Here is a 23,245-nt window from a genome sequence, read left to right as displayed (position 1 = left end):
ATGAATAAAAAATTTTACCAATTGCTAGTTGGTTCAATAGTGATTGATGTTAAACTTGATAGTGATAATGACCATGTTTCGATTTCCCGCAACTGCGATCGAGAGATAATTGAAACCACTTAATGCCAGAACTGAAATTTCATTTATTATTGTTTAATATTTTCATATATTCCTGACTTGAGTCCTGACTTGAATATTTTCAAATATTTTATTTTTCTTTCTAAATATTAGTTGTTCTCATTTATCTATTATATATTGCTATTACTTCCGTAAAAAAAGTATTTATTGTTGTATATTTGTTTTAGTATTAGATTACATTATTAGATTATATTAGTCGGTGTAAAGATTACCAACAATAAAAAGATCATTTGGTTTATTAAAAAAATAAAAAGATGAGTTGGTATGTTACAAAAAAAAGAAATAAGTAAAGATTAGATCAGCAATACCATTGACTCACAACAAGGCCGTCAAAGAAGAAGAAGAAAATTACAAACAAAATAAACAGAAAAATAATAAAAGCAACGTGGGACCATATGAGTGGTGACAAATAGATACATAGTCAGCACAACACTTATCCAAAGTTTATAAATACCGTTTCACTCTTCAAACTCTCAGCGTTCAAATCTCTCATCTCTCTCACACTTTTCTCTCTATTTTCCTCTTGTTCATAGCATTGTATTTAATTGCTTACATCTAAGTTTTTCAACAAGCAACACTAGCTAGTTAACCATGGCAGGCGGAGCTTTTGCCACGAGTGGCGGAGGAGGCGAATTTGAGGCAAAGATAACTCCGATTGTTATCATTTCATGTATCATGGCGGCCACAGGTGGTCTCATGTTTGGTTACGACGTTGGTGTTTCAGGTAAAAAAAAATATTCTTAATTAATACATTTATTAACGTTACAAATTTACTACTATTTATGTGTCATCAAAATCATATGAAAATATAACCTCCATGATTTTTTAATATTTTTCAATATGCTATTAACTACTCTGTCTTTAGGAGTAGTATTCTTTTTTAATACCGTAAACAACATTAATTAATGCTATTAAGTACTACTATTGACCATTAGGGGCCGTTTATTTGAAACATGGCGTCACGTTTAATTTTTAAAGAAAAATGGAAGTTTATTCATTCATCTCTGTTGGTTGAATGGTCAATTATAATCTTTTCTATCGTTTTTATGAACTTTTTTATTAAAAAAAAAAAAAACAAAGATAAATTAACATTACTTTATGTATGAGCGGTTAATTTTTCTTAATAATCCATTGTTTATTTTGAAACGAAAAAAACGGTTCAATTTGTTAGTGACTTTGTGTGAGTATGATCACGACTCATGAACCTCCCTAAAACAATGCATGTGAACAAGTTCCACAAATTCCTCACCTACTTTCTTATCCAAAATAAAACACCTTTGAGGGTATTTTCGAGATTTTATCTTCTTCATCCATGAAGTTCAAACGGCACTCTCCCTCACCTAACCAAACTTACTTTGCTACACAAATATTAATTCCCCAAATTAGCCCCCATACATCTTTTGCTAACTCTAAGCTCTCCAAAAATTGAGTTTTAACAATTATCCAATACTGATTTAAAAAAATAAAATATCCAAGACACTCTCTCCTACAATGTATTTTCTCCGACTTAATTGTAAACAAACATTTATTTTCAAATTTATTAAATAACTGATGCATTTGATCCATGTTAAAAGTAAAACACAACCAATTATTAAATAAATCTGAATATAAAGTACTGTATTTGCTTATAATTAATAAGACCGGAGGAATAAATTATTTTAACAAAAAATAATATTTTATATATCCTTTTAAACATATCAATAAAATATTAATTTTATCATGAGAAAATGGATATTAACTTTATTTTTTCTATCTAACTATTTTAAAAAATAAAAATAAAAATTAATGCTATCTGTTTTGGTTCGAAATTAAAATAATATAGTATTAATTTTTTTGGTGATATTATTGTGACAGGTGGTGTGACATCTATGCCACCATTCTTAAAGAAGTTCTTCCCAGCAGTATACAGAAAGACAGTTTTAGAAAAAGGATTAGACAGTAATTACTGCAAATATGACAATCAAGGATTGCAATTATTTACGTCATCCTTGTATCTAGCTGGTTTAACGTCCACTTTCTTCGCGTCCTACACCACTCGTGTGTTAGGGCGAAGAATCACGATGTTGATTGCTGGTGTTTTCTTCATTGGTGGAGTTATCTTCAATGCTGCTGCTCAAAACCTTGCCATGCTTATAGTTGGAAGAATCTTACTTGGTTGTGGTGTTGGTTTTGCCAATCAGGTATAGTACCATTTTTTCTTTCACTCATTTATTTATTTTGTTAATCAATTATTATTTGTATTATTATAGTCACATGACATTGTTCACTTTCAATGCATACATGATACATGTGATTCTCTCGTTGATTACATATAAGTAAATAATACTTAATAGTGTATACTAATAATTTAGTATTTTATCTGTAAAAAATGTACTAGTTGTTATCTAGTTGTTTCGAGAGTGTAAAAGGTTATGCTGTCATGTGTTGATTTAATGTCTCTTACGTACTATACATTTGTTTATGTTACATGAACTTTGCTAATGTCGTATTACCATCTTTTTCACCAATTTGGCGTTGTGTATTGCGTGTGTGTATATTTTTATTTTTGACGCAACGTGTGTATATTAATTAAATAGTTAGAATATGGTTTTTCGTATAAAAAATATATATGACCGACGTATAAATAAAATGAAATATGAATAATTGAAATGAAATATTCTATTGTGGATTGTCACGCGTCAATGGGAAACAATTTTATTTTATTTTGAACTTAGGACTTTTGTGACAATTTTGAGTCCATAATATTTTTGGTTTGCCACTCCCAAAATCCTTGTCACATTATTTCTCCAAATATTTATGGTCCTCGATAGAGACCTTTTAATTTGTTTTATATTACTACTTTTTTATTATTGAACATGCTCTTCTGACAATGAAAGCTCCGTTCAGAATCAGAACTCAATTTCTTTGAATCTTCCAAATTTTGAAATTAATAATCTTGGGTTTTTTGTTTTAGAATAGAGGAGTTATACTTTGACAAATTTTTTAGATTTACAATTTTTAATTTTTGTTTTTTTTCTATTGTCATCACTTATGTGGACCTTAAATTTTGATTCCTTTCGTACATAAGCATTATAGCTAAGGTGCTTGTAGTCCAAATCATACATCATGGAATTGAAAAATAGCTTTCTAGCTAAGAATTAAGTGTATTAGTGATAACATGCATGACCCTTAATTAAGATTTCTTTTTGTGATTCAATATCTAACTAAATACTTTTTTTTGTTTAATTTGATTATAGGCTGTTCCAGTGTTTCTTTCTGAAATTGCACCATCAAGAATACGTGGAGCATTGAATATACTTTTCCAACTTAATATCACTATTGGCATTTTATTTGCTAACCTTGTCAATTATGGAACCAACAAGTAAGTATTTTTCTTGGGTAATGTTACATACTAGTGTTTTTTTCTTTTCTTCTTCAATTTTGTTGTTAATTGGAAATGAAAACAATTAAAATGATTGATGAGTAATAAAGCACAAGTCATAGTCAAAATTGTAGTAAAATATTGACATCATTAGTAGTAATACTACTAGTAATATTAGTAGTAGTTGGCAAATTGAATTTTAATACACAGTGAATATTAAATAACAAAATTTTGGTCATTTCTATGACTTTTATCAACATAAATTAGTACTATTTAAAAGTGTAGCACATGCTTGATTCTTTGGTAGGTGTTCTCAACTAAAAACAGGACAAGTGTATTAATCCATTATTTTAAATCTACATATGGGTCAACTTTGGTGGATTTTAAAGTAGACACTTCATAGAAACGTGGATTTGTCTTGTGCAATTCTTAATCACATGACTTCAGCACTTGAAAATATATTTTGTTATTACTATAATATTAAAAAAATAAATAGGGTAATTAATATTAGTAGCTAATTTTTGAACCACACCTCTTGTAGATATTTGTTGAATTTCAGGAGATATTGCTTCAAGAAACAGCCACATTTTTTTTTTAATAAAAAAACAAATGAATTCTAAATGCAATAATGTAGTTTGAGTTATGAGAAACTTGTTGATTACTAACAATTATTTGATGTTGTGACCAAATGTAGAATTGAAGGTGGATGGGGTTGGAGGCTATCTCTAGGGTTGGCTGGTATCCCAGCACTTCTCCTAACAGTTGGTGCCCTTTTGGTTGTTGACACACCTAACAGTCTCATCGAACGTGGTCGTACGGAAGAAGGAAAAGCTGCACTAAAAAAGATTCGTGGCACCGATAACATTGAACCAGAGTTCTTGGAACTTGTTGAGGCAAGTCGTGTAGCTCAAGAGGTTAAACATCCTTTTAGAAATCTTCTCAAACGCAAGAACCGACCTCAACTTGTCATTTCCATCGCCTTGCAAGTAAGTACTACTATATAACTAGTCAGGGCCCCCGTGCATATGCACGGATATGCACGGTGGAACTGATCTCATCTTTTTCACATTGAAATAATTAAATATTAAAATTTGTTTTGTTGAATTGCTGATTCAAATAACAGATATTTCAACAATTCACTGGCATCAATGCGATCATGTTTTATGCGCCAGTGTTATTCAACACATTGGGATTCAAGAATGATGCTTCACTCTATTCGGCTGTGATAACCGGTGCTGTGAATGTGCTCTCCACAGTTGTGTCTATCTACTCGGTGGACAAACTTGGACGTCGTATGTTATTGTTGGAAGCCGGTGTACAAATGTTCTTGTCTCAAGTCGTGATAGCTGTCATTTTGGGTTTTAAGGTCACTGATCATTCAGATGAGCTTTCAAAAGGTTACGCAATATTCATAGTTATCATGGTTTGCACTTTTGTGTCTGCTTTTGCTTGGTCTTGGGGTCCTCTTGGATGGCTTATTCCAAGTGAGATATTTCCATTGGAGACTCGTTCGGCTGGACAAAGTGTCACTGTTTGTGTAAACTTGCTCTTCACATTTGTCATTGCACAAGCTTTTCTATCTATGTTGTGTCACTTCAAATTTGGCATTTTCATTTTCTTCTCTAGCTGGGTTTTCATCATGTCAATCTTTGTGTTTTTCTTGGTGCCGGAGACGAAGAACATACCGATTGAAGAGATGACGGAGAGAGTATGGAAGAAACATTGGTTCTGGAAGAGATTTAGCGAAGATGAGTATACCAATGAGAAAATAGCCAATGCTGATTATCAGTTGTAAATTGGTGGAGTTTCTTGCAAATACCAAATATGAGTATTTTAGTCTCTAGAGAAAATATATAATATTAAGCAAGTTATCATTGCAATCACAAATTAACTATCCTGTTTTGGATTTTATTTCTTTTTTACCCCCTCTTCTGTTTCTTTTTTTGTGAAAAGTTTGTTACATACAAATTTTGCTATGGAAACAAAAACAATAATATGGATTAATTATTTAATTTCCAAATGTGTGGTTTATGTTCTATTCTATGTTATATTTTGTCGTTTTACTTCAAGAAACTACTCTAATGTTATAGCTTCAGCTTTAGTTTGGAAGTGAAGATTATAGAACAAACTAACTGCAAGTTCCCTCTAAAAATTTGTTTCAAATATTAGTCTCTAAATTTTCTGTTACCATTTTAAGAGAATTTCGATAAAAAAATAGCGAATAATTGATAAGTTATCTTATAACAAATAGCTTATAAGATAATTTATAGCGGATAAACTTAACGATTGAATTTGTAGTGCTTAATAAAATTAACGATTAAATTTTCTTATAAATATAAAATGATATAAGAAAGATAAGTTTAATTCATATTTCATTTTTTTTAAGTAAGATTTTTTAATAAAGGCCACGAGAGTACAAATGTGACATCTATGTTGGCACTCCCAAGAAACCACCTAAAAGTACCATGTTGAAATTTATTAAAATAAAATAAAATAAGAAAGATACAAAGAACTTTGAGGGGACTAGATCAAAACTCATGGTGTAAGAATCTCTTTACCTCGTTAAAAATCTCACCAAAGAAAATCTAATGGGATAAAACCTTGATGAAGAAAAAAATAGTATAGATATAAAATAAAGATTCAAACATAAACAATAACATCAACAAAATCTATATAAAGGTAAACCTAACTGCTTTTTTTTTGTAAATAAGATGACTAAAGTAAAATTGAAAGGAAAAAAAATATAAGATATAAAATTTAAGTTAATTGAATTAGCTTACCAAAATAAGCATTAAACAAGTAAAAATAAGCTATCAACTCGTAAGAAAATGACGATTACAAAAAATGGTAAAATTTGTGACTCTTAAAGTTTTTAATACGAAGATTCATCCCCCTAAAACTCCTAAAATAAAAAACAATAAAAAATTGTGGCATCCTTTCTCAAGTCAATTTTTTTTTTCTTTAACAATTGTTTTAAGATACTCTTTTACAGGGCTAGCCAACAAACTTTATAACGAGACTTTCAAAAATATAATACTAAACTTAAAAATTTAAATTAATTTTTGTTGAATATGAGACTAGGTCTTAGAACATGCATGGAACCTCATCACTTAACCAAATGTGCCGGTTAAACTATTATGTATTTATAACTAATTTTAAAAAAAAATTGGGATCTTTTTTTAACCAAAATTATGAGGCCTAAAACTCTTCCTTAGATTAGGCCTTTAGGCGACCTTGCTCTTTTAACATTTTTCTAGATTACTCAAAAAAGAATAGATCAGATGGCAATGACTCGCAAGACTTTAAAAAAAAATACAACAAAGAGAAAATTTGTACCAAAAAGAAAAAATGAAAAGCAACGTAGGGCATAAAAGCAGAGGCGGCTTGGAGGCATGTGCGAGGTGTGCGACGGTATAGGGTCTCAAAATTTTGAGGGCCTCAATTCAAAATTTTGAGGTCCTATAATATTTTTTTGAAAAAGCTAAATTAGCCCACCCAAATTGGCGTCAGAGAGAATCAAACCTCAGACCTCAAGAGAAGTACACTCACAGGTCCCAAGCCAATACCAATGCACTAACCCAAGTGAGTTTGAGGTCCTATAATATTATTTATATATTATTTATAACTATAAAATATCAGATGTATATTAATAGATTAATTTTTAGGCCCTAAAATAATAGTTATATATTGTTAATGTTCATAAATATCATATGAGTATCAATATATTAGTTATCTATACTCATAAATATAGTTCTAGCCCATTTTAATCTTTGCATAAAATTTAATTTTAGATTATGATGTTCATTTTTTACGTTATATACAAAGATAATTATTTTGTATTTCTTGTTCCATTTAATTTAATGCAATATTTAATATTCATAATTTATATGTTTACAAGAATGTTTTTTTTTATTATATGCAATTTAAATCGATAATTTTTTTAAATTTTTTTTTATTAAGGGAACACTTTTATATTTTGCACAGAATCTCCTAAAACTCGGAGACGCCCCTGCATAAAAGTGGGGGTAATTCTTACTTAGTCACAAGGTCAATAAAAATTATTTTAACATACACGAAAGTATGAAAAAATAAAATATAAATAAATTAAATAATATGAATTTTTTTTGGTACATAAAGGAGGGCAATAATATGAATTTTTAAATGAATAAGTTATATATCCTTTATTTTTTTTATAAGCGAATAAAAGCATCCACAATGGAGATACTCATTTTTTAGTATTTAACTGGGCCCCACATGTACACATCACTCATTTATAATTTTTTTAATAATAGTACCTAATAAGTACTCATTTTTCCAACCCAACATCTCTTAAAAAGTTCTAGATAGACCATACTAATAACACATCTCACCAATAACTATATATCATTATAAATAAGACCCACGAAAACAAAATAGATACGGATGCTTATTGTAGAACTAGTATCTATTTGGTACTCAAATGAGTATTGCTCTAATGGTAGCACCTATTAAGTACTATAAGTACTAAATAAGTGCTATATCATTGAAGATGGTCTAAGTTATATATTCTGATGAGCGCGTGTCTAGATTTTTTATATTTAGATTTAAGGTCTATAACTCTTAGTTAGGTCACTTAATCTTTAGATATACAGTATGTCTAATGTATTTTAGTTAGATTTATTTATGGCCCAAATAAGTGTAGCCGGAAGAGTGGTCATAGTCAGTCAACTTTGGCCACTTCACTTTGTCTAATTTCCTCTTTATATAATCTTTGTTTTCCACCGATTAATTGCATTGCATTATATGTGGATGCATACATATAATTCATAGTTTTGATTCACCATCATCTCAATTATTTTAGTACGTTATATATCTAAGTTTTTGATCGGCAACACCAGCTTGTTAACCATGGCTGGCGGAGGTTTCATCACCAGCGCCAGCAGCAACAATTTTGAGGCAAAAATAACTCCAATAGTTATAATTTCATGTATCATGGCTGCCACTGGTGGTCTCATGTTCGGTTACGACGTTGGTGTTTCGGGTACAATTTTCTTTTCTTTCTATGTTCTTTTCGCAGAGTGAAACTACTTGTTACTCTGTTTCAATTTTTATAAGATGAATATAATTAATTAACTACATCTTAATCATATAATTAATGACCTCATTTCTATTTTGGTTCAAAATTAATATAAAATTATATTATAGAGTAACAAAATTTGTATTATGATGATAGGTGGTGTAACAGCTATGCCACCATTCTTGAAGAAGTTCTTCCCAGCAGTATACAGAAAGACAGTGCTAGAAAAAGGATTAGATAGTAATTACTGCAAATACAACAATCAAGGATTACAATTATTTACATCGTCCTTATATCTAGCTGGTTTAACAGCCACTTTCTTCGCATCCTATACCACTCGAGTGTTGGGGAGAAGACTAACGATGTTGATAGCTGGTTTTTTCTTCATTGGTGGAGTTATCTTCAATGCTGCTGCTCAAAACCTTGCCATGCTTATAGTTGGAAGAATCTTACTTGGTTTTGGAGTTGGTTTTGCTAACCAGGTGCCCTCTTTTTCTTCCACTCTTTCATTTTGTTAAATTCTTGATCAATAGTACTCTTGACTCAATTATAGTTTTTTTTTTTCTTTCTATAAATCCCTTGTGAATTATTGTGATGTTGACAATGTTTGATGTCAATTATGTTTCCCCCTTTTCTGTTTTTTAATTTCTTATAGAAAATGACATTTGATTTAGCCATTTAGGTGAATGATGCTGGGTGTTTTATTTTCTTCTTTTTTGACTGAAAACATTACTATTATTGTCTAATAATATTACATACTCCCTCAGTTCCTTTAATCTCTCAATAACTCATACTTCACATTTTCTATAAAATCAATTTTATTTTTTTTCAATAACTACATTTCTTTTTTCAAAATAAAGGTAAAATAGGGGGAAAAAGTCCAACTATTTCCAATCTTAGTTCAAGATTTTTATGTTAAAACGACACTTAAAAATGAATGGAGAGAATAATAAGTATATTAGTTATTTCTTTTATTAAGTATATTAGTTATTAATGATAAGACTCGAGTTAAGTCGATATAACATAAGGCTGGTTTAGAGGTTAGGGTGGATGAAAGTTTAACATGTGTTTGATCTGCTAAAAAATAAAAGATTAGATAAGACAATTTTGGTTGTATTTTGTTTGATTTTGAAACTATTTCTAGAAATGGACAAATTAGAGGTTAAGGGACTTAACAAAAATTGAAATTTTGGTCCTCGATTGAACTGCGAGACAATTTTTTGTCATTTGCATAAGTTTTTAAAAATATCAAAATAATCTTGTCAATCAAAATAATCTTATCTTAAATTTTATCCTGTGTTGTTCTGTTCAATATTGTTTCATCTAATACTTTACATTTTGCAGATAAAAAAACCACAAGAGAGAAATATTGGTTCTTTTTTTAAAAAAAGAAATTAAAAATAAATTGTGATAACATCACCCTTAGGGTCTGTTTGGTTCGAAATAGAAGGAGGGGAGGGGAGGGAAGGGGAGGAATTTTAATGGAGGGGAGGGGAAGTGAGGGGAGGGGAGGATAATATTTATGTTTGGTTCAAAAGAGGGGGAGGGGAGGATAATATTTATGTTTGGTTCTAAAATTAATTTACTTTTTTATCCTTGTCATCTTTACAAAATCTCAACATTTTAAAATTATTCAGTATTCACTACATAAACAATTAAATATGAAAACTCAATAACCGAAAACTCCAAAAATAATCAAATGCAAAATTCTAACAAAATTTTTTATGTTAAAAAATATTAGAGCACTTCTAAAATATAATGCGTAGAATATGAAAATATGTATAAAACAATTTATTGATAGTTAATTTTCTTAAAAAAACTTGTTGATAGTTTATATACTGTGTATATGTACAGTGCAACGAATTAAAAAGTGTTCATTTTATTATATATATATATATATATATATATATATATATATATATATATATATATATATATATATATATATATATATATATATATAAAGTATTCATTCCAAAAATGTTGTAGGATAGGTAAAAAATAAAAACAAGTATCTTGTAAAAAAAAAGTACATTAAAACAAAAAAATAAAAATAGTACAGGTAAAAAATAAACACAGGATGTTGGCAACGTAAAAAAAATGGCAACAAGCAAATAACTTAGTATGATTTAATATAAATTTTAAAAGGATAGTTTTGGTATTTTCAAATAAATATGAGGATAATTATGTCAATGTAATTAAAATTATAATAACTCATCTCTCCTCACCTCCCCTCCCCTCCAAATCCCCCCAATTTGGGGGGAAGCAAAAATTGGTCATTGGAGGGATTTTGCTTACCTCCCCTCCCCTCCTCTCCCCTCATAAAATTTGAACCAAACACAAAACATTTAAAATATTCCCTCACCTCCCCTCCCCTCCAAAAACCCCGAACCAAACTAAAAGCTTTTAATTTCATCGATAAAAAAAACGTTAATTTTTACTAATTGGCTCAGTATGTAACTAACTTTTTTTGGTTTAATTTGATTACAGGCCGTGCCAGTGTTTCTTTCTGAAATTGCTCCTTCAAGAATTCGCGGAGCTTTGAATATTCTTTTCTCACTTAATGTCACTATTGGCATTTTGTTTGCTAACCTTGTCAATTATGGAACCAGCAAGTTAGTATATCTCTTATGTGCTGTTGCGTGTACTTTTTTTTTCTTCTTCAATTTTGTTGTTAATTGGAAATGAAAACAATTAAGATGATTGATTAATGATTAATAATAAAGCATAAGTCATAATCAGAAGAATGGTATACATACTCAATAGTGGTTAATCTTTTCTTATCAAAAAAAAAAATAGTGGTTAATCTTTTAGGGAAAATTTACCCTTCATTTGAGTCCCACAAACTTGATGATACCTAATTTACTTTTAAAAAAAAAAGAAGAAAAAAGGTAAATTAAAAAAAGAGTGGTGAAGTCTAGTACTCAGTTTTTAATCTTAAGAGTAGTATTTAGGAAATTGAATTCATGGATGATAGTGTGTATATTAAATAAACAAAGTTCCCGTGAGCTTAGCTCAATTGGTAGGGACATCGAACTATATGTGCAGGAGTCCGAGTTCGAACCCAGGACACTTCACTTGTTCACCTTTAAGGTGGATTTTCTAGCCACTTGGTAGTTTTAATTAGTTGAGACACAACAATTATTTGATGTTGTGACCAAATGTAGAATCAAAGGTGGATGGGGTTGGAGGCTATCTCTAGGATTGGCTGGTATCCCAGCACTTCTCCTAACAATTGGTGCCATCTTAGTTGTGGACACTCCCAACAGTCTCATTGAACGTGGCCGCACGGAAGAAGGAAAAGCCGTACTCAAAAAGATTCGTGGTACCGATAACGTTGAGCCTGAGTTCTTGGAGCTTGTTGAGGCCAGTCGCATAGCTCAAGAGGTTAAACACCCTTTTAGAAACCTACGCAAACGCAAAAACCGGCCTCAACTTGTCATTTCGGTTGCCTTGCAAGTAAGTATCTATCGGCATATTCTAATAATTATTAATATTGACGGTTACAAAAATAATGATTCCGTCTCTACCACATCAAATAAAATTGTTGATTCATTTTTGTTGTGTTAAAAAACAGATATTCCAGCAATTCACAGGCATCAATGCGATCATGTTTTATGCGCCAGTTTTATTCAACACATTGGGATTCAAGAATGATGCTTCGCTCTATTCCGCTGTGATAACGGGAGCTGTGAATGTCCTCTCCACAATTGTATCAATCTACTCAGTGGATAAAGTTGGTCGTCGCGTGTTGTTATTGGAAGCCGGTGTGCAAATGTTTTTGTCTCAAGTCGTAATAGCTATCATTTTGGGGTTCAAGGTTGCTGATCATTCGGATAACCTTTCAAAAGGTTACGCAATTTTCGTAGTTATCTTGGTTTGCACTTTCGTGTCTGCTTTTGCTTGGTCTATAGGTCCTCTTGGATGGCTTATTTCAAGTGAGATATTTCCATTGGAGACTCGTTCGGCCGGACAAAGTGTCACTGTTTGTGTCAATTTGCTCTTCACCTTTGTCATTGCACAAGCTTTTCTATCCATGTTGTGTCATTTCAAGTTTGGCATCTTCTTGTTCTTCTCTGGATGGGTTTTCATCATGTCAATCTTTGTGTTTTTCTTGGTGCCGGAGACGAAGAACATACCGATTGAAGAGATGATTGAGAGAGTATGGAAGCAACATTGGTTCTGGAGGAGGTTTGTTGAAGATGAGTATGACAATGAGAAAGTTAATGCTGATTATCAGTTGTAAATTGTTGGAATCAATCCCTGGCAATTGTATTTGCAGCTTATATAGGTCATAATGTGTGGTTTGTGTTCCATATTTTGTAGTTTTACTTTCCATATTTGCTTTTATTCCTGCTATAACAAGGGAATTATGAGTCTTCAACAAACTACACTTTGCAAGTGAAGATTATAGAATAAACTAACTGCAAGTTCCCTCTAAAAAAACATTCTTTATAAAAATTTGTTTAAAAAATTGGTCTCTAGATTTTCTGTTAACAATTTAAGATTCTATTTGACAAAAAATAGCCGATAATTAATAAGTTAACTTGTAGCAATTAAGGTAGTAAATTGAATTTGTAGTATTTAATAAAATTAATGATTGAATTTGGTTATAAATACAAAATGATATATAAAAATTACATGAAATAGTATAGCTATAAGCAAATTGAAATGATAAGTTATAAGTATATTGAATTAGCTTACCAAAATAAGCTATAAACTCACGAGAAAATGACAATTATCAAAAATCTGTCTTACCAAACATAGTCAATAAAATTTATAATATTTAATAAAATTAACGGTTGAATTTGGTTATAAATACGAAATGATATAAAAAATATTACATGAAATAATAAGCTATAAGCAAATTGAAATGATAAGCTATAAACATATTGAATTAGCTTAAAAATTAAGCTATAAGCAAACAAATAAACTACAAACTCATAAGAAAATGACAATTACCAAAAATGTGTCTTGCCAAATAGACCCGAATAAGGAGTAATACGGTTGGTGGAAGTGTAATGATAAGGAGGTCTTGAGAGTTCGATTTTCACCTACAATAAAAACTAATAATACTAATTATTAAATATTAACATTATTTGTTTATATGACCGTAAATTCATTCGCACACTCATACTAAAAAATATGTTAGAGTAAGTTAGCAAACATAATCCCACTACGGTCACTCCTTGCAAATGTGCTAGATGTCCTATCAAGCGAGGCTTCCATTTTTTTTGTCTTCAAAATAAATTATATGGTGGTAAACCTCTAAACAAATTAAGAGGACTAAAATTACAAATTAAAAAAAATTAAGGGGTCAGAAATACTATATTAAGGACAAAAATAAAGGAAAAATGAAGCAACGTGGGGCCATAAGAGTGGGTGACTGTAAGTAAATCGTCATAGTCAGCATAAGTACAACACGTCAACATAACACTTATCCAAAGTTTTTATAAATACCATTTCACTAAAATTCCAGCGCTCAAATTTCTCAGCAACTCTATTCTCACTTTGTCACTTTGTCCATTTCCCTCTTTAATCTTATCTTTGTTTTCCACCAATTAATTGCATTGCATTATATGTGGATGCATAGTTTCTATTCACCATCATCTCAACTACTTTAGTACGTTATATATAGGTTTTTGATCGATCGGCACTAGCTAGTTAACCATGGCTGGCGGAGGTTTCGCCACCAGTGCCGGAGGCAATGATTTCGAGGCAAAGATAACTCCAATCGTTATAATTTCATGTATCATGGCTGCCACTGGTGGTCTCATGTTTGGTTACGACGTTGGTGTTTCAGGTATACTTTTTTTTTTCCCTTCTTTCTTCTATAAAATATATTTTCCTTCTGTAATAAATAATCTATTTAACTATTTTACGTAGATTAAAAAAATTACTAATGAAAGAAAAGAAAAATATTTAAACTAAATTCCCTCTGTTCGCATGTGAACCGTTTCTCCATATAATACTACTAATTTCCAAGGTTATATATACCATATAGTTTCTATTAACAACAAACATGCCATTTGTAACAAACAAAAAAATGCCATAAATTAAACTTTAACAAGTTAATAACACTGTCAATTTTTCTACAATGTAATTTAACGAAAGTTGGTTCAGTTAAAAAAGAATTAACTTATTCTATAAAGGTGAGTGCAACTTCTTCTGTTGCTGATATCTCTCACCTATCTGTGAGTTTTGAGATCCAACTCATTTGAAAAGAATCATAAAAAAATAAATTATCTTAGCAATCAATAATATTTTTATATATTATTCTAAGATATCAATGAAATATTAATTTTATCCTAACAATTGTATTAGTCTGTTGCTCTTTTTTAATAGAATAATATTTTTCATATATTTTTATAAAATATATAATCAACTACATCTTTTTTTAATTATATAATTAAGGGTTAAATATGTTTTTAGTTCCTACAAAATGACGACTTTCTAAGTTTAATCCTTACTTAATTTTTATTATATTTTTTAATACCTGAAAAATTATTATGCACGTTATTTTGCTCCCTACGGTTAAGTTAACTTGTATTTTTGAATGATTTTTTCGCAAGTATGTTTAGAACATCATAAAAAGTTCCTCCAGAAAAAATGAGCTAAAAATTTGATTTTTAGGTCATGATTTTCGTTATTTTTATCTTAAACTTTTGAGGTTTAAAAAATCCATATTTAATTCATATCATGTTAAAAAAAATTAAATTTTAGTAAATAAATTTTATATGATATTTTAAACAGCACATGAAAAATCGTTCAAAAATATAAGAGTTTAATGATAATTAAACTACTTTAGTTTTAGTAGGGACTAAAATTATGTGTAAGAAAATATTTATAGGGATTACAAATATAGTAAATATTAAGTAAGGACGAAGACTATTATTTTATAGTGACAAAAAGATATTTAACCCTATAATCATAACCTTGTTTCCATTTTGGTTCAGAATTAAAATACAATGGTACTATAGAGTAAAAAAAAAAATGTCTTATGGTGACAGGTGGTGTGACAGCTATGCCACCATTCTTGAAGAAGTTCTTCCCAGAAGTATATAGAAAGACAGAGCTAAAAATAGGATTAGACAGTAATTACTGCAAATACGACAACCAAGGATTGCAGTTATTTACATCTTCCTTGTATCTAGCCGGTTTAACTGCCACTTTCTTTGCATCATATACCACTCGAGTGTTGGGGAGAAGAATCACCATGTTGATTGCTGGCTTTTTCTTCATTGGTGGAGTTATCTTCAATGTTGCTGCTCAAAACCTTGCCATGCTCATTGTTGGAAGAATCTTACTTGGTTGTGGTGTTGGTTTTGCTAATCAGGTACTAGTACAAGTTGAAATATGTTGGACACAAATATAAATAAAAGTTATTTTGTGTATTTAATGGTGCTATTCTAAAACACTCTTGCAATAATTCTTTAACGGTAAGAAATAATTATAGTATGTGTCTTGCTAATTAGTGTTTTTGAGATATTTCAAAGAGACCTTTAAATTTTCTTAATATGAGAGTTGCAGTGTAAATTTCCTCTTGTTTAATTTTCACCACATGTTTTTTTACTGTTGCAAGATAAATATTTAATTAAAAATGAATCAATTACAGGGGTAAAAAATTTACTCCCTCCCGGGAAAATTAAACTGAAGAGGATATGCTCTTCTTTAATATTTATCGAAGATGTTCTTTAATAGAGTCCTCATCTATATAAAAAAAAAAAAATTAGAATTCAATTTCTTTGAATTCACTTTTATCCCTTTAAATCCATATCAAAGAATTCATCTCATTTAAAAGTTTTAATTAATTTTTAATTTGCTTCTTCAAAAAAATTAATTTTTAATTTGTTCAACATGTAACTAAATAGTTTTTTGATTTAATTTGATTATAGGCCGTGCCAGTGTTTCTTTCCGAAATTGCTCCTTCAAGAATACGTGGAGCATTGAATATACTTTTCCAACTTAATGTCACTATTGGCATTTTGTTTGCTAACCTTGTCAACTATGGAACCAACAAGTAAGTATTTTTCTTGGATGGTGTTGCATACTTTTTTTTCTCTTCTACAATTTTGGTTGTTATATGAAAAAACAATTAAGATGATTGATGAAAATTAAATCACAAGTCATAATCAAAAGAGTGGTAATCTTAATAGTAGTAGTTAGCAAATTGAATTAATGGTAATACTAGTATGTACAAGAAAATTTTGGTCCTTTCTATGACTTTTATAATCATATAAACTAATAAATTACTAATAATTTAAAAGTCTAGCACATGCTTGTTTATTTGAAATGTGTTCTCCGCTAACACATTAGTCTACACAGTCAACTTGGATTTTAAAGTAAACACTTCATAGAAACGTGGATTTGTCTCCTTTTTAATCAGTGACTACAGCCCTTGAAAATAATAATTGTTTTATTTAAAATATTTAAAAAAAATGTCATTAACAATTATTTGGTGAAGAAAGTTACCAAAAAATTTATTTGGTGAAAAAATTAATGTTACTATAGCATTTTTCTTGTTGTAGAATGATTGCTAATATATTTTGAGAAAAAACAAATGAAATTTTTATAGTGTAGTTTTAGTTGAGACACTTGTTGATTACTTACAATTATTTGATGTTGTGACCAAAATGTAGAATCAAAGGTGGATGGGGTTGGAGGCTATCTCTAGGGTTGGCTGGTATCCCAGCACTTCTCCTAACACTTGGTGCCATCTTGGTTGTGGACACTCCCAACAGTCTCATAGAACGTGGTCGTACGGAAGAAGGAAAAGCGGTACTCAAAAAGATCCGTGGCATCGATAATGTTGAACCAGAGTTCTTGGAGCTTGTTGAGGCAAGTCGTATAGCTAAAGAGGTTAAACACCCCTTTAGAAATCTTCTTAAACGCAAAAACCGTCCTCAACTTGTCATTTCGGTCGCCTTGCAAGTATGTACCGGTATATTCTAATATTTATTAATATTGACTGCTTCAAAAGTAATGATTTCATCTCTACCACATTGAAAAAAATTGTTTGTCCAATTGCTGATTCATTTTTGTTGTGATAAAAAAACAGATATTCCAGCAATTCACAGGCATCAACGCGATCATGTTTTATGCGCCGGTGTTATTCAACACATTGGGATTCAAGAATGATGCCTCCCTTTATTCCGCTGTGATAACCGGTGCTGTGAATGTGCTCTCCACAATTGTATCTATCTACTCAGTGGACAAAGTTGGACGCCGTATGTTGCTGTTGGAAGCCGGTGTACAAATGTTCTTGTCTCAAGTCGTGATAGCTATCATTTTGGGGATCAAGGTCACAGATCATTCGGATAACCTTTCGAAAGGTTATGCAATATTCGTAGTTATCATGGTTTGCATTTATGTTTCTGCTTTTGCTTGGTCTATAGGTCCTCTTGGATGGCTTATTCCAAGTGAGACATTTCCATTGGAGACCCGTTCAGCCGGACAAAGTGTCACTGTTTGTGTCAATTTGCTCTTCACCTTTGTTATTGCACAAGCTTTTCTATCCATGTTATGTCATTTCAAGTTTGGCATCTTCTTGTTCTTCTCTGGTTGGGTTTTCATGATGTCAATCTTTGTGTTTTTCTTGGTGCCCGAGACGAAGAACATACCAATTGAAGAGATGATTGAAAGAGTATGGAAGCAACATTGGTTTTGGAAGAGGTTTATTGAAGATGATCATGACAATGAGAAAATAGAAAATGCTGATAATTGTAACTTTTTGTTTTAATTTGTGCAATTTTGGTCCTGCCCGTCTAAATTGAAGCACAATTTAAACTGCGTCGGTCTATTACCGCGTTAGCTCCCCTCCAATTTTTTTATTTTAATTAAATAATAAAAGATAAAAAAGGAGGTGGGGGGGGGGGGGGGGGGGCGAGCGGCAGCGGCTCCAAGCGATGACGGCGAGAGGTGCTTGAGTGGAAGAAGCTGAGGAGGAACTGGGTGTTGACAGTTAAGCTTCAGTTGTCAACAAGTATAAAAGAAAGAACTCAAAAAGATACTGCGAATTAATTTGACAAATTAACCCCATGCATATTAATTTTTAATTTGTCAAATTTTTGGTTTAGCAACTGGCAAGTGTACCTGAGAGGGTCGCTATTCATATTTATTCAACATAAAAAAATTCTTTGACCAAAAATAAAATAATGTAATAATTCAATATCAGCATAATAAAGAAAAACATGAACCTTCCTAATCACAAAATATAATAATTAGATAATGAGATTGCTAACTTTCATCATCATCTTCATTTTCTTCGGTATATGTGTGTGGTATGTTCATCTGCTCCATCAAGAGGATTGAGAACCTGACCAATAAAGAGAATTGTTCCACTGAAATCTTCTCTGATTAAGAAGAGGAAAGGATGGTCAGCTACAAAGTCCGTAGGAGTGGCACGACGACTACCTCTTAATGCCACCATAACAGTGTTTGCTGAAGCTATGGTGCCTTTCTCATTTACCTCAACGAAAGCATTGTGATTTATGCTTTCCACGCCCAAAGGAGGGTTCATTCCCTCTACCACTTTTGTTAGAAAGAAAGGTGAACTCATTCCCAACTCGTGCAGAACATTAGAAGCTTCAAATGAAAAAGAAATCTTGAATTTTGGAATAGTAAATTGACGTACTTCCACTTTTCGCCGAGGAAACTTGTCTTTCAAAAAATCAGATTCTGAAGCTAGCTTTTCAATTAATGCCAAAAGTCCATCTTTTGCATCTGGAAGGAAAATATACATGGAGAACCGACGAGTTTTATCCCTGCCTTGTCTATAAGAAAGACGGAGGACTTTGAAACCATCAAAAATACCAATAAAGTGCTCCCTCTGCTTGCTATCCATGAAGGGAGCAATGACTTTGGTGCCATTGAAGAGGTGAAAACTATGCTGGAAAGCTGTATCCATAAACTTGTGTTTCCACACACCTTTGAAGCACATTGCATTTGCAAAGACAAGCCCTGTGGGTAATTTGCTTACCATACTAGGATGAAGAAGCTTTGTGATAAGGCCATTCGTCTCTTTCTCAACCCACAAATTAACTTCATGACACACTTGATCACCCTTCAAAAAACATCAAAATCAAAATGAATAGTTTTCTTGAGAAACATTTTCATAATGTTTGGTTGGAGGAAATAAAAGAAATTTAGATTACAAAAAATTATGTTTTTTTTTTGAACGGCAAATATATTATTAATAGTAAAATGTGTTTTCAGTCCCTACTTTTATATTGAGTTTTGGTTTTCGTCCATATACTTTAAAATCACTTGTTTTTGTCTTCAATTAATTTTCAGTTTTGGTTTTAGCCTCAAATGTTAGGTCAACTAACCGTTGACTAACGAAAATCCATGTGGCGTTGACACGTAGGATTCTGTTGACATGTGGCATCATACGTGGACTGTCATATCATAATTTTTAACATTTGAGACTAAAACCAAAACTGAAAATTAATTGGGGACAAAAACAAGTGATTTTGAAATACAGGGACGAAAACCAAAACTTAACGTAAAAGTAGGGACTGAAAACATATTTTTCCCGAGCTCCCTTTATGATGTATATATATATATATATAGAAAGTGATAGTACATACCTTAGTCTTAAAATCAACCGAAGCCAAAGTGGTGTTGTAATGAGTGGCCACAAGTTGTTTAAAAGAATGAGAAAGGGGAAGTGATTCATCAGCCCACATTCCATTGATAAAACACATACGATCGTCAGAGAACAAAGCAGGGGAGACGAGCTGAGAGAAGAATGACATTAGATTGTGGATGGAGTCAAATTGAAGGAAGGTAAGAAGTTCGTCAAGAGCATAGCCTTCTGATCCAGCTGCCATGACGCTAAGAACAACAAAGAGAGACAAGGGCGAAAAGACGAGGTTTTTTTGCTGAGAATCTTGTTTTAAAAATAAATGCTTTGTGAGGGTGAGTGCAACATCTTCTTGGCACCTTCCTGATTTTTTGAGGTCCATTGTAGTTGTTCTGATTCTTGAATGAGAGAAGATAGCCGGAAAAGGTCCTGACAATTTGGATGTATTAAAATCTATGAAGCTCAGATACGTGACACGATACCGATACGGAAAATTTTTCAAAATTCCTGATACGATACGGCCGTGATCCGTTATTTAAAAATTAAATTTAAAATTAAATATATAAATGCACAATATAGAAACAACTAAAATCATAATGATAAAAAATTAACATTCAAATTACTCAAAATGAGCAAACAAGTGACAATTACATATCTTAAGTTAAGTACTACCCAAAAAGGATGGGATGAGTAGTTCAACTGATTTAGCTAGTTGAGCCAAGAATTAAAGAGTTGGACCGGTTGGAGGTCCAGGGTTCAAGTCTACTCTAACATTCAATACTTAAGACATTCAACACGAATTGTATCAGTCTCCTCTCCTATTTTTTCATCATCAAAGTGCATTAATTATCCGATACTTTTCGAATACGCGTATCGAAGTAGTATCCAACACATATCGGTTATATTAATTGTCGATACTTCTCCGATGCTGGTATCGAAAAATATCGGACAAGTATCGATGTCGTATCAGACATATACTTGGCCATTTTATTTTTAGAGTAATTAATATGGTCCCTTAATAAAAATTTCAATTTTTTTTAAGAGAACATCAACTATTTAAATTACAAATAGCATCAACAACTTCAAAAATAGTTATTTATAGTGTAACTAACATAAATAAAATGTCATGTTCTAATCAATATCATCAAAATACTTTTTAGCTAAAAAAAAAAGTCTTTCTCCTAGCATTTTTTTGAAGCAATAAATAAAATTACACAAATAAAATTAAGAGAATATATGATATAATTCTAGAAATATCAATAAAATCTTTTACCGTAAAAATATAAACAAAATCCTTCTTTAGTTTGAATCATCAACAACAAACAAAATCCCTGTTAAGTGTTCCAACATCAACAACAACAAATTGGACAATAAATAATGAATGAAGGAGAAATTACCAATTAGAAAAGGAAAATATTGAACAATTAACCTAAAATTCTGATTTTCTCTTTTATTCCCTTTTGTTTCAGAGAGGTAGGAGACGGTGGCTGTGGTTATCACTGGAGGAGCGGCGGCGCGGTGGCTGGGTTTGGGTGGAGGGTAAGGTTAGGGTTTGACAAAAAGAGAGATGATGAAAACGTGAAAGCTTTGCTGAAGCAGATCTGAAAGGATATTTATAGGCTGCCTGATAATACGCACCTAACTTAAACTTCAATTTAAAAAAAAAAACAAATAATTCAAATTCAGAGCAAATCTTTTTTTTTTTTTTTTTGTGAATGTTCAGAGCAAATCTTAATGAGGGAAAATTAACGGTCCGCTTTGTAGTAGATGGAGGGAATGAGAGGGGAGATGATGGGGCAATTTTGACAAAAAAAAATATATATATTAAGTCTCAATTATTAAAGAGATTTGATTGTTTAAAAAAATTTGTTTTTAAATTTTGATTCAAAGTAGATCGAGGGGAGGTAAGTTGATGGGATAATCTTGACCAAAAAAGATTAAAAACAAATTTTTTTAACCAATCAAATCTCTTTAATAATTGAGATTTTTTTTTTCAAAAATATAAAACGTTTTTTTTATAAAAAAAAAATTAATAAGAAGAAATTTTTTTTGTCAAAATTACTCTCTCACCTCCCCTCCATCAAGAAATTTTTTTTGTCAAGATTACCTCAAACCAAACGGGCTCTAAAGAAACCGGGGAATGAATTTGGACTAGAGTTAGAAAAAAAAAAAAAACAGGAGATTTTTTAATGTTATTGTTAGAAGCCGGTGTACAAATGTTCTTGTCTCAAGTCGTGATAGCTATCATTTTAGGTTTTAAGGTCACTGATCATTCAGATGAGCTCTCAAAAGGTTACGCAATATTCGTAGTTATCTTGGTTTGCACTTTTGTGTCTGCTTTTGCTTGGTCTTGGGGTCCTCTTGGATGGCTTATTCCAAGTGAGATATTTCCATTGGAGACTCGTTCCGCCGGACAAAGTGTCACTGTTTGTGTAAACTTGCTCTTCACATTTGTCATTGCACAAGCTTTTCTATCTATGTTGTGCCACTTCAAATTTGGCATTTTCATTTTCTTCTCTAGTTGGGTTTTCATCATGTCAATCTTTGTGTTTTTCTTGGTGCCGGAGACGAAGAACATACCGATTGAAGAGATGACGGAGAGAGTATGGAAGAAACATTGGTTCTGGAAGAGATTTACCGAAGATGAGTATACCAATGAGAAAATAGCCAATGCTGATTATCAGTTGTAAATTGGTGGAGTTTCTTGCAAATACCAAATATGAGTATTTTAGTCTCTAGAGAAAATATATAATATTAAGCAAGTTATCATTGCAATCACAAATTAACTATCCTGTTTTGGATTTTATTTCTTTTTTACCCCTCCTCTGTTTCTTTTTTTGTGAAAAGTTTGTTACATACAAATTTTGCTATGGAAACAATAATATGGATTAATTATTTAATTTCCAAATGTGTGGTTTATGTTCTATTCTATGTTATATTTTGTCGTTTTACTTCAAGAAAATACTCTAATGTTATAGCTTCAGCTTTAGTTTGGAAGTGAAGATTATAGAACAAACTAACTGCAAGTTCCCTCTAAAAATTTGTTTCAAATATTAGTCTCTAAATTTTCTGTTACCATTTTAAGAGAATTTCGACAAAAAAATAG

General features: G+C 31.2%; 4 protein-coding genes across 7 annotated transcripts; 3 read left to right on the top strand and 1 right to left on the bottom strand.

Annotated features, from left to right (window-relative positions):
- The first annotated feature begins 578 nt into the window (after positions 1 to 578).
- Positions 579 to 23,039, top strand: LOC123907871 (sugar transport protein 13-like). 3 transcript variants are annotated; one of them, XM_045958299.1, is made up of 6 exons: positions 607 to 862; positions 1,993 to 2,318; positions 3,375 to 3,499; positions 4,194 to 4,485; positions 4,623 to 4,795; positions 22,331 to 23,039. In XM_045958299.1, exons 1-6 carry the CDS (start codon positions 730 to 732, stop codon positions 22,827 to 22,829), a joined length of 1,548 nt encoding a protein of 515 aa, XP_045814255.1. In that variant the 5' UTR covers positions 607 to 729; the 3' UTR covers positions 22,830 to 23,039. The 3 variants fall into 3 exon arrangements, with proteins under 3 accessions (XP_045814252.1, XP_045814255.1, XP_045814253.1); XM_045958297.1 differs by having other exon boundaries at positions 4,623 to 4,820; positions 22,356 to 23,039; XM_045958296.1 differs by lacking the exon at positions 22,331 to 23,039 and having other exon boundaries at positions 579 to 862; positions 4,623 to 5,511.
- Positions 8,073 to 13,001, top strand: LOC123907872 (sugar transport protein 13-like). The gene is made up of 5 exons (XM_045958300.1): positions 8,073 to 8,519; positions 8,712 to 9,037; positions 11,046 to 11,170; positions 11,723 to 12,014; positions 12,133 to 13,001. The coding sequence occupies exons 1-5, from the start codon at positions 8,387 to 8,389 to the stop codon at positions 12,799 to 12,801; spliced, it is 1,545 nt and encodes a 514-aa protein (XP_045814256.1). The 5' UTR covers positions 8,073 to 8,386; the 3' UTR covers positions 12,802 to 13,001.
- LOC123907870 (sugar transport protein 13-like) lies at positions 14,036 to 18,584 on the top strand. Of its 2 annotated transcripts, none has more exons than XM_045958294.1 (5): positions 14,036 to 14,358; positions 15,566 to 15,891; positions 16,451 to 16,575; positions 17,195 to 17,486; positions 17,614 to 18,584. In XM_045958294.1, the coding sequence occupies exons 1-5, from the start codon at positions 14,226 to 14,228 to the stop codon at positions 18,292 to 18,294; spliced, it is 1,557 nt and encodes a 518-aa protein (XP_045814250.1). In that variant the 5' UTR covers positions 14,036 to 14,225; the 3' UTR covers positions 18,295 to 18,584. The 2 variants fall into 2 exon arrangements, with proteins under 2 accessions (XP_045814250.1, XP_045814251.1); XM_045958295.1 differs by having other exon boundaries at positions 17,195 to 17,496; positions 17,614 to 18,073.
- Positions 18,757 to 21,766, bottom strand: LOC123907873 (serpin-ZX-like). Its single transcript, XM_045958301.1, has 3 exons — positions 21,537 to 21,766; positions 20,144 to 20,568; positions 18,757 to 19,617 (listed from the first exon to the last, which is right to left on the bottom strand). Exons 2-3 carry the CDS (start codon positions 20,519 to 20,521, stop codon positions 18,811 to 18,813), a joined length of 1,185 nt encoding a protein of 394 aa, XP_045814257.1. The 5' UTR covers positions 20,522 to 20,568; positions 21,537 to 21,766; the 3' UTR covers positions 18,757 to 18,810.
- Positions 23,040 to 23,245: the final 206 nt, after the last annotated feature.

The sequence above is a fragment of the Trifolium pratense genome, linkage group LG2, assembly GCF_020283565.1.
Source record: "Trifolium pratense cultivar HEN17-A07 linkage group LG2, ARS_RC_1.1, whole genome shotgun sequence".
Taxonomy (NCBI): Eukaryota; Viridiplantae; Streptophyta; class Magnoliopsida; order Fabales; family Fabaceae; genus Trifolium; species Trifolium pratense.
The sequence above is the reverse complement of the archived record's forward strand: the minus strand, read 5'-3'. Positions and strand labels throughout refer to the sequence as shown.

Excerpts from the sequence above, each read along its gene's own strand:
- LOC123907872 (XM_045958300.1), top strand. The coding sequence starts at position 8,387 with ATGGCTGGCGGAGGTTTCATCACCAGCGCCAGCAGCAACAATTTTGAG. Across the intron at positions 8,520-8,711 it reads TTACGACGTTGGTGTTTCGG|GTGGTGTAACAGCTATGCCA; the intron begins GTACAATTTTCT and ends TTATGATGATAG. Across the intron at positions 9,038-11,045 it reads GAGTTGGTTTTGCTAACCAG|GCCGTGCCAGTGTTTCTTTC; the intron begins GTGCCCTCTTTT and ends ATTTGATTACAG.
- LOC123907870 (XM_045958294.1), top strand. The coding sequence starts at position 14,226 with ATGGCTGGCGGAGGTTTCGCCACCAGTGCCGGAGGCAATGATTTCGAG. Across the intron at positions 14,359-15,565 it reads TTACGACGTTGGTGTTTCAG|GTGGTGTGACAGCTATGCCA; the intron begins GTATACTTTTTT and ends TTATGGTGACAG. Across the intron at positions 17,487-17,613 it reads TCATTTCGGTCGCCTTGCAA|ATATTCCAGCAATTCACAGG; the intron begins GTATGTACCGGT and ends ATAAAAAAACAG.
- LOC123907871 (XM_045958299.1), top strand. The coding sequence starts at position 730 with ATGGCAGGCGGAGCTTTTGCCACGAGTGGCGGAGGAGGCGAATTTGAG. Across the intron at positions 2,319-3,374 it reads GTGTTGGTTTTGCCAATCAG|GCTGTTCCAGTGTTTCTTTC; the intron begins GTATAGTACCAT and ends ATTTGATTATAG. Across the intron at positions 4,796-22,330 it reads GACAAACTTGGACGTCGTAT|GTTATTGTTAGAAGCCGGTG; the intron begins GTTATTGTTGGA and ends AGATTTTTTAAT.
- LOC123907873 (XM_045958301.1), bottom strand. The coding sequence starts at position 20,521 with ATGGACCTCAAAAAATCAGGAAGGTGCCAAGAAGATGTTGCACTCACC. Across the intron at positions 19,618-20,143 it reads CGGTTGATTTTAAGACTAAG|GGTGATCAAGTGTGTCATGA; the intron begins GTATGTACTATC and ends TGTTTTTTGAAG.